Source organism: Scomber japonicus, chromosome 14 (genome assembly GCF_027409825.1).
Source record: "Scomber japonicus isolate fScoJap1 chromosome 14, fScoJap1.pri, whole genome shotgun sequence".
Classification (NCBI taxonomy): Eukaryota; Metazoa; Chordata; class Actinopteri; order Scombriformes; family Scombridae; genus Scomber; species Scomber japonicus.
Genome location: NC_070591.1, coordinates 17,847,983 through 17,860,183, shown reverse-complemented (window position 1 = coordinate 17,860,183; position 12,201 = coordinate 17,847,983). Strand labels below are relative to the sequence as shown.

The window sequence follows — 12,201 nt, the reverse complement described above, 5'->3', positions numbered from 1 at the left end:
CATCACAAACACTACATTACTGTGTAATGTATGTTAAACTATAATGTCTTGTGTGCATGTGTATTACGACCTGCAGTTCATCCAGATTTTGGATATTTTAAGTAAATATTTTTAGAGGCCAAACAGATTGCACCATTGTTTGTATATTACTTTCTATAATGTTCAGTACTCTCACATCATGGATGCATGCTCCCACCTGAAAAAACAAAACAAATCCACCAATAAAGTTCTGCAGTTACACAGACCTACTGTAGCTTTACACATGCTCTGAAATACAAAAGAAGCTAGTCTAAAATTAAACAATTCCTAGACTTTCTGTAGAAATTGGAAAGAAAAAAGGATATAAAATCACTGCTTACATAAGCTCTATTGCTTTATGACTAATGTGTTTTGTGTTTCTGGCCAAATCTGCTTGAAATGAGCCTTAAAGCAGTCAGGAAGAGTGGTATTTTATTCACTACCCAGAGCTAGTTAAAATTCTCCTCTCATTTCATGAGGCCAACTCAACACCAACTGAAATTAGAGCCAGATGAGAGAGAGCGAGAGAGAGAGAGAGAGAGAGAGAGAGAGAGAGAGAGAGAGAGAGAGAGAGAGAGAGAGAGAGAGAGAGAGAGAGAGAGAGAGGGTTTGCCCTTCTGTACTCTTTACACTACAATAAAGAGAGATTTGTTTACCTCTCACAGCTTGTACACCAAATAAAAAGGTAGATGTTCACTGTCTGTCTATAGATGACACTCCCATTGTTTCTCCAGTTCTATGTCTGTACATGCACATACTGTATGTCTGTGTGCATCGCTTAAAAAATGCACCTATGCATCACTGGTTTTCTACAAAAACACAGGCGCAGTGAGTCAACTGAAAGGCCACACAATATCTGAGAGACACATCTTCATTATTTAATCTGCTCTGAGGAAATGGCTCAGTATTTTCTGCAGTTGTGTGCAGAGACAAGAGCCTCAGGCTGGGAAAAGAAAGCATTTAGACAAACAGGTGACTGTCTGCTCTAAACTTCATTATCGGCAGTGGTGGAAAGTAACTAATTACATGGTACTGTACTGAAGCACAGATTTAAAATACTTTACCCTCTATTTTATTCTACTTTCTAGTTCTACTCCACTATATTGCAGAGGGAAATATTGTACTTTTTACTACATAGTACTTTGCAGGTAAAACTTGCACATACAAAATTAATTTATATTTAAAAAATCCCTTACAGACATGTTATAGGACACAAAAAAATAACCTGCTTGCAGTGATAAACTGTGTCTGGCATGTATTTCCACAAAAACATTCAGTTATAATGTTAAACTGTCCTTACAAAAGAATTTTCTACTTTTGCCAATAGACTGTAAAAAAAAAAAAAAAAAAAAAAAAAAAAAGGAGAAAAAAAAGATGTGGCCATCATGACATCACCTATTGGTTTGTGCACTCCCATTTCAAACTTTAAGTTTTACATATTGAGCATTGGCATCTTGGATTTTTTGGAGCCAGTGGACCATATTTGGACAAGAGGGTGGCACAAACCCTAATGCTAGCTGCTAGCTTGGTTAGCATGGTGCATGTTCAATCTATGGTTGACTGTGATACTTCTAATGCCAGTTTTAGGTAGTTAAAAGCAGGCTTTATACCATTAAAACTAAATGTACTTCCTGGAAAAATTAAACCTCCAACTTCTCTGAGGGTCTTTTAGTACAACCAAACACTGAACAAGACTTTTTTCAGGCATCTAAAATGTTACAATTAACTTTCCTGAATTTAAAACATAATGAAATAGCGACCACTATTGAGGTCATAAAAAGTAAAAAAGAAGGGTCACTTTCTCATAGACTTCTATACATTGGACTTCTGTTTGGAGACAGTGGAGTTGCCCCCTGCTGGTCAGAGAATGCAGGTTTAAGGCACTTGTGACCCGGAGTTACCTGCTTGCTTCTTCCTCATACAGTTTATTAAAAAAGTTAAGCTGCTGGATACGAGGGTTCCTACTTCACTGAAAATTAATTAATTTGAATTATCCAGCAGTATAAAATTAGCTACATGATGTCGACCATCTTCAACACTGACCAACTGCTCACAATAACACTCAAAAAATATGTACTGTATATTCTGCATTATGAGTTCTTTTAATGTTTACAGTTGAGTATCATCGATAATTCTTGTGTAGTTTTACCTTAATAAGAGTTATATACTGGAGTACCTATATTTACATCGTGGTATTGCTACTGTTACTTAAATTAAGGATCTAAATTATTCTTCCATCACTTATTACCAGGGACAACACTGCGTCAACTTTAAGTTTGGGATGTATTATTGTTCCATGTTAATTAATAATTATCAATTCCTCTTTTAATAATTGTACAGTATAACTGGACACCTGTTTGTTATAACTGCTTGTTTCGGTCCCTGTCTTAATACTTCCCAGCACATTTACTTTGTGTTCTTTCACCACAATTAAACAAAAAAAAATTTCTCAGGACATGATGTAAACAGGAGCAGTTGCATCATTTTGGCAGTAGACAACAACTGTCTCTCCCTCCCATCTGTCTATAGGTTGCCCCAACCTGGCTGAGTCCCAGCAGAGAGAGCTGTCCCACCGGTGTTCACAGGGGTGGGGAACCCCCCATTTAAGATGTTCCTCCTCCCACCCAAGAAGTGCCACACCCTAAATGAGATCTGTCAAAGCAGAGTTGATTACTACAAACAAACACTCTAGCATCACACACACACATTAAGGGTTAACTCAGTTGCCACAAGCTGAAATGCCCTCCCATCATCCACTCCCCCCTGGAATGGACTGTCCCATGGATTCACATGACGCATGTGTGTATGTGTGTGTGTGTGTGTGTGTGTGTGTGTGTGTGTGTGTGCGTGCGTGTGCGTGTGCGTGTGTGTGAGTGTGCGTGTGGGTGTGCATGTGCATGCGTGTGCTGTCTTAGCCATATATATAGGGCCATGTGGACACAGACGTGGAGTTTTGTAGGATAGACTTTGCATTGGCTTCAGGGCAGCTTGCCTCCTGTTCTCCCTTTTTCTCTTGAAGAGAACCAGCAGGAATATAAAGCAGCCTTCAGCTCTCTCTGGACTGCTTGTTGGTGGTAACTGAGGAACCTTTTCTCCCTGAGAGTCTCACTGAGTACCTGGCCCTATAGAAAAATGAGCGACATGCTGGATGACGGCTCTTTCATGTTCACATCGGAGTCTGTGGGAGAGGGACATCCAGGTGAGCTTTGGCATCAATTTTAGCTACGTGTGTGTGAAACTGGGACTTGCTGTCACATTGAATATAAAGTGTGATAAAGTGTTTTCTTCATGATATTTCACAACTTGTCAAATCTGTTTGCACTTGTTGTAAACCTCTCCTCCTTTTTTCTAACCTATACACAGAGAAATCTATTTAACATGTCTACTCAACCTCCAGTGTTGTTTTGCAAAAAGATGCATATGAATAAACTGTGTAAGTTGGAGTATATGCCCAAAATAACTCCACAGCGCTGTGTATTTACTCTCCAGGCATGGTTGGTATTCCATTCACAGCAACATATGTTTACTGCCCCTCGCTATCACTCTTACTCATGGGTAGCAGGGGGTGAATGTGAGTGTGACAGGTCGGTGTAAGGTTGCAAGTTTAAAGGAAAGTGGCCCACAAAAGAGGCAGTGGATCAAAGTGTCATGTAGATTTCATGACACAAGTTGCATGTTGACATCATTGAACACCAATATCCAGTGTGCAAAATGGGAAAACAAATGCAAAGTGCTGGAATTTGCTACTAATATACATCCTTCACAAAACTGAAATGAATAAATGATATTTTGTAATTATATATTATATTAGTTTGTATTCATGCATTTGTTTAGTTCAGCTGTCTTCAAGCTCAAAAATCAACAATGGGATGTTTTGTACACATATGAATGCTCAGTTCACATAGATTAAGACCTTATCATTGCAGGTGAAATGTACTCTACCCTCTGCACTGTTGCCTTAGACACCCCCCTCTTCCCTTGTCAATGTGTTGTAATCCTTTTACAAATATGTAACCTTACAAAGTCCTCTGAGCTAAATCAATAATCAGTAAACACAACAGAGTAAACGAGCCACGCAGCTTCACAGAAAGTGATGATTTTGAGTCCAGAAAGTTCGTACGACCACTATGTTAGAGAATACATTACACAGATGTGTAACTCAGTTATGTCACCTTTTTTTGGCATTAAAGTGTTTTTTGTTTTTTTTAATCTTCTGATCTTTACATCTCTTCAAGACCATATAAGGTGTAACTTAAAAGATATAAAAAGATAACTAAGAAGAATAAACTTTAAAAAGTGGAAGATGAAAACAAATAATAATAATCCTTTTTCCAAACTATATTCTTAGAAAGCTTTGCAAAGGTGTCAATTTGTGTTATATCTAGGTAATCTAGGTAAAGGTAAGTGAATGAAAAATGAATGAAAAGCACATGCCAGAATTTTCCAGAAAATGTAATCAACAGTAACAATAGCAGTTCCAGTCCACTTGATTTATCATAATTACAGAAGGCGACAGTCTAAAACAGGAGAAAGCCTGACCACATGTCATTTTGTTTATATATTAATATGATTTTAAAACCTCACTGCTTAATAGATCTTTTTTTTTACAGAATATATCTTAGTTTTTATATTTGCCATAAAATGATTAAATAACAGACCTGGGCTGACAGTGTGAAGCCCAGTTCTAATGATAAAACTATCAGGTTAAGACTTTCCATACACTGTGTGTACAGACACAGGTCTGTGTGGCCTTGGTGGCAGAGTGCAGCACACCTTTTTGATTTGATAACACACTTCGAGGTCTGGGCTGTTCACACGAATAGCGCCATTCTTCGGGGATCACATATGTAGTCCTCCACCTGCAGACTGTAAACCAATTCAGTCAATTCAAGCAGTCATGAAATACATAACATATTTGTTTTGTTTCTTTGAGAAATGTCAGGTTCTAATAGTGTTGTGCTGAACAAATGCAACCAGATGTTGATGTTGTTTCTGATGTAACCCTTGTATTGCATTGCTTCAGCAGAATGACACAGACAGAGATAAAGAGACAGATGAATGGAGTGGTTAGTGAGGCATTGTCTTGCTCCCACACAGGAATCCAGTATCCATCTTCCTTGTTTAAAAACTGGCATGGCCCCTTTCAGAAGAAATGAGAAAACCTACAATGCCAAACATCCTTTGTTTTGTGCAAAACCTACAGTGATAATTATACAAGTTATAAAGTGTTCCCCTCATTCAGACTCTTATTACTGAATAAAAGGAGAGAAAGTCAAAGATCTAAAACGGGCCAACAAATCTCAGTTCAATTTTAAGCCCACAGAGTCTCTCTGTTCTGAAACGTAATGTTTTTGCCTTTCTTCTTCTCGTTTTGCCACAGATAAGATTTGTGACCAGATCAGTGATGCTGTCCTGGATGCTCACCTGAGTCAGGACCCAGACGCCAAAGTGGCCTGTGGTGAGTAAACTACAATTCAAATCCAGTGAAACATAGACGTCATCTCATATATGACTTAAAAAAGTATCTTAACTTACCTTTCACATTCTTCTAAGTAAGACAAAGGCCAACATGTGTAAATAAACTGACCTACTGGCCTGAAACTGACCTGGAATTTAAGTCGTCTGCAATATAGAGATTATTTACCGAATTACATGATTGACCTCTGAAAGTCACAGGATGACCACTTGTAAGTGTGACCCTGTGAACTTGCTGTGCATGCTGTTGTGACATCTACACCTGAGCAATCAAAGTCTAAAAGTTTAGATTTTGTGTCACTCTATTTCAGATTTCAAGATATTTAAATGTCTTAAATGTGGAATGTGTTGATTTTCTTTGACAGAGACGGTGTGTAAGACCGGCATGGTGTTGCTCTGTGGTGAGATCACATCTCGGGCCAACGTGGATTACCAGAAGGTGGTGAGAGATGCCATCAAGCACATCGGCTATGACAACTCTGACAAAGGTAAGAACGTAACACTGAAAACTACAAAAAAATATAAGAAATATCATCAACTCTCCCTCCTGAATCTCATCTGCTCTCCCTCCTTTGCAGGTTTCGACTATAAGACATGTAATGTGCTGGTGGCTCTGGAACAGCAGAGTCCGGACATTGCTCAGGGGGTCCATGTTGACAGACATGAGGAGGACATTGGAGCTGGAGACCAGGTAGGGGCTGTTGCAACAAGAAAACGTGTCCTTTGTCCTTGTGCTGTCTCCAGAGCTGTGTGATAGTGACAAAAATCAAATATCACAGTTTGTTTGTCTCAATACTGTAGTTTCACAGTATTTAGACAAAATGTAAGGAAGGGATTGTGGTGTTTTTATTTACAAATAAAAACTAAAGACAGTAATGTGGCCAAGTAACTAGATTCATTCATCATTCATTTCACTCTGTTAAAAAAAAATCCAGGAAAATATGTCAATTCAGCGAAATTCAAACTTGAAAACATGAAACAGTCAATAATTAATATTCATAATAGCATGTCTAAGAATTTTGAAAAGCCAGCTGTGTCAGAGTCATTTTTTAAATCATACTTTTATGACACAGAGTTATGTATTTGTATTTTAGATATATATTTGTTGTGTGTTGACTTGCACTGGACCCTATAGAGATGACATGTTGAATGACAAATAAACTTAAACTTGAATTTGATGAGAAAATATATCTTGGTTGATCTGTTTATTTTAACTACTGTTTTCAATCTGTCTTTGTAAGTTTGTTTTAAAAGTGTTGTTTTTGTAAATGATATCTGGTCTGTCCAATACTGACAGCTATAGTTGACTCCTCACAGGCTGCAGTGCAACACAATGCATGTCTATATTTTTTCATACATTTCATATTTTTGCCATCTTCTCGCCATTCCTCTATTTCCTTTTACACTGCACAGTCAGCAACTTCTTGTTTCTGCTCTAACTCTCTCTCTCTTTCTCCTCTTCAGGGTCTGATGTTCGGCTATGCCACAGATGAGACCGAGGAATGCATGCCTCTCACCATCGTCTTAGCCCACAGACTCAACGCAAAGATGGCTGAGCTTAGACGCAATGGCATCATCCCTTGGCTGCGTCCTGACTCCAAGACACAGGTGAGATTGTGTATTACAATCCATGCAAGTTTCTTTCTTCTCTCCCCACAACTGCCATTCTGTGAATTCGCCTTTTGTTTCTAACCTGGATACATTCCAAGAGATTTCTTTTGAGGCCAGAAGACAAATTCGGATCAACAGCGGCTACTGAAGTATTTAAGATAAAGCTCTTTGTGTAGAACAAATGGACTTTTGACTGATTTAGAGGCAGATAGCTGCTGACTTTGTGTGCCTAGGTAAAAGAGAGTGGTTCAGATTTGAACACAGAGCTTTAGATTTATCCCAGATTTTACTGTACTCACATTTTTACTACAAAGAACTGTGAATGAATTAACAAAGCAACAAGTGAGTAGTGAGCAACATTATGCTTCTCTGTTGTAATATTCCTGAGTGAAAAGTTAGAAATCATGGCTCATGGAGTAGATGACAGCTGGTGAGGTGAACTTGTCGTGCTTCTGTTTTCTCGCCCTCGGTGGGAATATGCTGACTCAACTGACCCTCACCACGTAATTATCTGGTTTCAACACCACCAAACTGGGGTCAGCTGCAGCTACATAAATCACTGGCCATTACAAATATAGACCCTTTTTTCTAGGATAGAAGCAGGGGCAGAACATGTGTTTTTCTAAGCCAACAGCAGGACTTCATTCCTGGCTGCTGACTCAAATCATAGTTGAAGTTATGCAATGTTCAAGAGAGAGTCAGGACAAGAAAAAGAAATACAAAATGTGGCTAAATTTAGGTCACCAGAGCAACAGCAGCAGCAGGAAATTTGATAAATGAGAGTAAAAGTGTCTATAATTAGTACAAAATGTAATGACTGTGTAGTGGTACATTGTGGACCAACTTTGACTTCTTGTTCATCCCTCAGGTGACAGTACATTATGATCAGAAAGACGGAGCTGTGATCCCCAAGAGAGTTCACACCATCGTGATCTCAGTCCAGCACGACGACTGCATCTCTCTGGAAGAACAGAAGAAGGTCCTTAAAGAGAAGGTAAAGCCTTGTAAATACTCATGAACACACTTTCCTGGGCTCTGACTAAATAAATCAACTCACATGTTTGATTTTATGTTGCTGGATATTATCAGGTGATCAACACAGTTGTTCCTGCTAAGTATTTGGACGACAAGACCATCTACCACCTGCAGCCCAGTGGCCGCTTCGTCATTGGTGGACCCCAGGTGACCATTGCACACAAACTGCGTCTAGAAAACAAACTATTAAGTTTTATAAAATAACTAAAGTTACTTGCCCACCACCACTTTTTCATGTATTTCCTTTTGTTCTTTTGCCCAACAGGGTGATGCTGGTGTTACAGGCAGGAAGATCATTGTTGACACATATGGAGGTTGGGGCGCTCACGGAGGAGGAGCGTTCTCTGGAAAGGACTTCTCAAAGGTCGACCGCTCTGCTGCCTATGCTGCTCGCTGGGTGGCCAAGTCTTTGGTCAAAGCCAAGCTGTGCAGGAGAGTTCTTGTTCAGGTAAGCATACACATGGAGAAAAGTCTCTGATCAGTGTTTGCAGCATCATTGTGTGCTGATAAAAAGCGTTTCTTTCTACCCCTCCTTTATATTACAGGTGTCTTATGCCATTGGAGTGGCCTATCCTCTGTCCATCTCTTTGTTCACCTATGGTTCTTCTGAGAAGACAGAGACAGAGCTGCTCCATATTGTCAACAAGAACTTTGATCTGCGGCCAGGAGTCATCGTCAGGTAAACACAGTAATATAACAATTGAACATGTAATTGGAAGCCCCTATGTGTAGGATTTATATCCTATTATATTATTTGTGAAACTATTCTGATGGTGAGCTTTTGTCTGTAAAAAAAAGATGCAGCTTTCTTCTGCCTTATACGACCACCAGGGAGCACCAGTGTTAAACATTTTGTACATTCTCAACACTTGTACACATGGTGGTTTAAGATGGAGGTGCATTTATTGTCTTAGTCTATATTCACATTTTTCTCTGCTATGTGTGATTACATTTATTCAGAACTGATTCAAACTCTGAGTTGGCAAAACTTGATTTTAATAATTGGAATAACAAAAATCTCCAAAATAAGTAGCAGCTCATGTATTAGCGTAAATAATAACAATAAGACACATCATAAAACAAATTCAGTTCAGTTTCCGCAAATGTCAGAAAATTGGTTGGTTTCTACAGGTGTGAAAACAACCCGAATAATCTTGGAAAATTCATTAATTTACAAAACTACTGTAATATGCATAGTTTTTTCACTTCTAATATTGCATTTGTTCTCTGTCTTCCTCAGGGAACTGAATCTGAAGAGGCCCATCTACCAGAAGACAGCCTCTTATGGCCACTTTGGCCGACCAGAGTTTACTTGGGAGATTCCCAAAAAGCTTGTCTTCTAAATACTTCGCCTGCCCGTCCTGACCGGATCAACCCGCCTTGAGGTCGAGGCCTCTGAATGAGCTACAACTGCCAGCTCCATCAATTGATAGGACATTGTTTTTCATAGGAAGAAAAAAAAGCCAAAGTTATAGGGATAAGTCAGCTTTAAAGAGGTGAGAAGATACATTACATGCAAGAGTGGTTGAGGCCGGACATAAGATGGGACATTCTTCTAATGAGAAGAGACACATCGCAGAGGACAAACCTTTTCCCACCCCGTCCTTTTCTAGCCCACATAACATCTAAATATTGGTGCTTTAGAAATAGGTACAATCACTACTGAGATATCTACTTTGGTAACATAAAGGAAGATGAAAATGAAACTTTTTATGCCAGAAGAAGAGTGTTTTATCACAAAGCTGTGCAGCAACAACCTCAGCGCTTTATGTTCAAACGGTGCTATTGACAACAGCAGATATTTCCATTATATGAATGTCAAAAGTGTAATTATCGCTCAACCAAAAGCTTGACTGTAGAGTTTAATCTTTGTGTCATGACTGTGAAACGTCTTTTCTAAGCTGTTTGCACTGTTACAATCACCACTGAGCAAGAAAACAGGTCATTAATAAACACGGGGTAAAAGTCTTATCTCCTTAAACTATGTTACAACCAATCAAATGTAAAATAGACATGTTTTCTAACTGCTCTTCATCACTGTCTGTCCTTTTTCAAGCCCTGCTTGAAGATTTGTATCTTTGTCTTTTTTTTTTTTTAACTGCAGGCCTGCTATTGTGGCTGAGTCTGTAAGCGTGACTCTGAACTGTCTTAATTGTGAATCAGTCTGTTTTTACATGCTCACAGCAGCAGCTTTTCAACACAACACGTGGACCACTTATGTCTTACATTTGCTGCATTTTTTACGTTTTATCCCTGTGCCAATCTAAGAGAACGTTGGACATTTTTAACATTTTGCTAATTTCTTACTCAGTGCACAGTGTTAAGATTGCCCCCGAAACATCTTGAACTGTTGTCTATATCCTAGACAGATATCCTTCACTATTGATTTAAGTTTTTTTTCTGTTTGTTTTTTTTAAAGGGAGCGTTTCTAAAAATATATCTTACAAAGCATTTGGCGCAATTGATTTAACTTTTGCTATTTCTTAATCATGTAGAAAATATTCAATTCTACACTTGTAATAGTCATGAAGAAGTGTTAACGCCTTAAAACAACACAAGTTTACCTTAACGGTGAGTGTAACCTTCTGTGCTTTCATATACAGCCAACATTGTTTATGTTTTTTAAAAGAGAGATATTTCTCTTTTACACGTGCTGATTTATGTCCTCTGCTGTCAACTTTTGTTGCCAGAGAAATGGAATGATGTAAATAATTAAAGAAATAAAGAAAATTAAAAGAGAAACTGTTTCCTGTCTCTTCTCACAGCAAGTTCAAGTTCAAAATATTTGCTTTTTTAACACTTTTTATTTGTTGAACATTAAGGCATATATATATATATACAATCATATGACTTTTCATCAAAATAGAATTAACAACCTAAACCTCTTTGGTTTTCATTATCAAAATAATACATAAGGCACATAGGGAGCATTTTGCATTTCAACTGAGAGTACACGCAACAGATTTCTGTGAGGTTTACAGGCGCTAGTTAGTTTGTCAGAATGCTTTCACCAATGATCCACTGACTGACTGACTGAGTAAGCTCGTTTCACTTTGCAGATATTTAACCACGTGTGTGACGAGCACAAGCATTTTCACAAGCTAACTACACAGGAATGTTTTTTTTTTTTAGCTTAACAGAGTCTTGATTAACAAAAATAATCTATGATAACATGGCTACCCATCAATACATCCTACAACTGTGAAAAAGCTGTCTCATCTATACTACACAGAACAAATATACACAACGAATCCTTAACATGAAACAAATTCCATTGAAACAAAGATGACAGAGGGCAGAGGCAAACAGTTAATTCTGCTTTGAATTAAACAATGCAGCTGGTGTTGTAACATATTCCTGAGTGCAAAGATCACAGACAGATCAGTAAACCAGAAAAAAAAGGTCAGAAAGTAGAAACATAGATAAATTGAGAAGGAGGCTAGGCGGGTTTGAAGGCAAATTTCTCAACAAAAAAAACAAATACTTAAAAATATTTTTGTAGTGTTCTGATGGCACAACATGAATTAGGACTGTTATGCATAGATTCCTAACCTGCATAAACCTGTTAGGTAAAATTAAACACTTTTAGCAATGATGAAATGTGTCTCAGTAGCATGAGCAGCACCACAATTTGGCTTAATGTTTAAAATGCATGTGATTAGTTAGAATAATGCATACTATAAAAGAAGTGTACAGTCCAAGAGGATAAGTTTTACACCAAGCACAGGCTGGAGTTCAAGTGATCTTCATTACTGGTCATTATAGTAGCTCCACCTTCTTAGTAGAGGGCATTTATTCTAAATGATCAACAAATTGAGTCTAAACTTGTAGGTGACAACTTTTTTCAAGTCAAGAACAAGAGCTGACCTACAATACTGAACTATAACATTAGATTCCAGCAAAAAAAAAAAAAAAATCATATGCAGTAAGCAGTTTGACCAGTAGAGAGAAGTAAAGGATCAGTGGATAGGCTGGCTCAAGCTTCCAACTCATTCCTCAGAGCGGCATGCACAAGCTTTTTCAGTTCAGTCTTGTTGAGTGTAATTATACATTCAGTCTGAG

At 38.2% G+C, this 12,201-nt stretch overlaps 1 protein-coding gene across 2 annotated transcripts; it reads left to right on the top strand.

Moving 5' to 3' along the window:
* The first annotated feature begins 2,957 nt into the window (after nucleotides 1–2,957).
* mat1a (methionine adenosyltransferase I, alpha) lies at nucleotides 2,958–10,881 on the top strand. 2 transcript variants are annotated; one of them, XM_053332826.1, is made up of 10 exons: nucleotides 2,959–3,217; nucleotides 5,399–5,476; nucleotides 5,859–5,981; nucleotides 6,072–6,184; nucleotides 6,958–7,101; nucleotides 7,973–8,098; nucleotides 8,194–8,286; nucleotides 8,405–8,587; nucleotides 8,685–8,818; nucleotides 9,380–10,881. In XM_053332826.1, exons 1-10 carry the CDS (start codon nucleotides 3,151–3,153, stop codon nucleotides 9,480–9,482), a joined length of 1,164 nt encoding a protein of 387 aa, XP_053188801.1. In that variant the 5' UTR covers nucleotides 2,959–3,150; the 3' UTR covers nucleotides 9,483–10,881. The 2 variants fall into 2 exon arrangements, with proteins under 2 accessions (XP_053188802.1, XP_053188801.1); XM_053332827.1 differs by lacking the exon at nucleotides 9,380–10,881 and having other exon boundaries at nucleotides 2,958–3,217; nucleotides 8,685–8,822.
* The last annotated feature ends 1,320 nt before the right edge of the window (nucleotides 10,882–12,201 follow it).

Bases quoted from the DNA above. Each gene is read 5' to 3' on its own strand.
- mat1a (XM_053332826.1), top strand. From the start codon at position 3,151: ATGAGCGACATGCTGGATGACGGCTCTTTCATGTTCACATCGGAGTCT. The intron at 5,477-5,858 runs GTGAGTAAACTA...TTTCTTTGACAG, and splicing joins AGACGCCAAAGTGGCCTGTG to AGACGGTGTGTAAGACCGGC. The intron at 5,982-6,071 runs GTAAGAACGTAA...CCTCCTTTGCAG, and splicing joins CTATGACAACTCTGACAAAG to GTTTCGACTATAAGACATGT.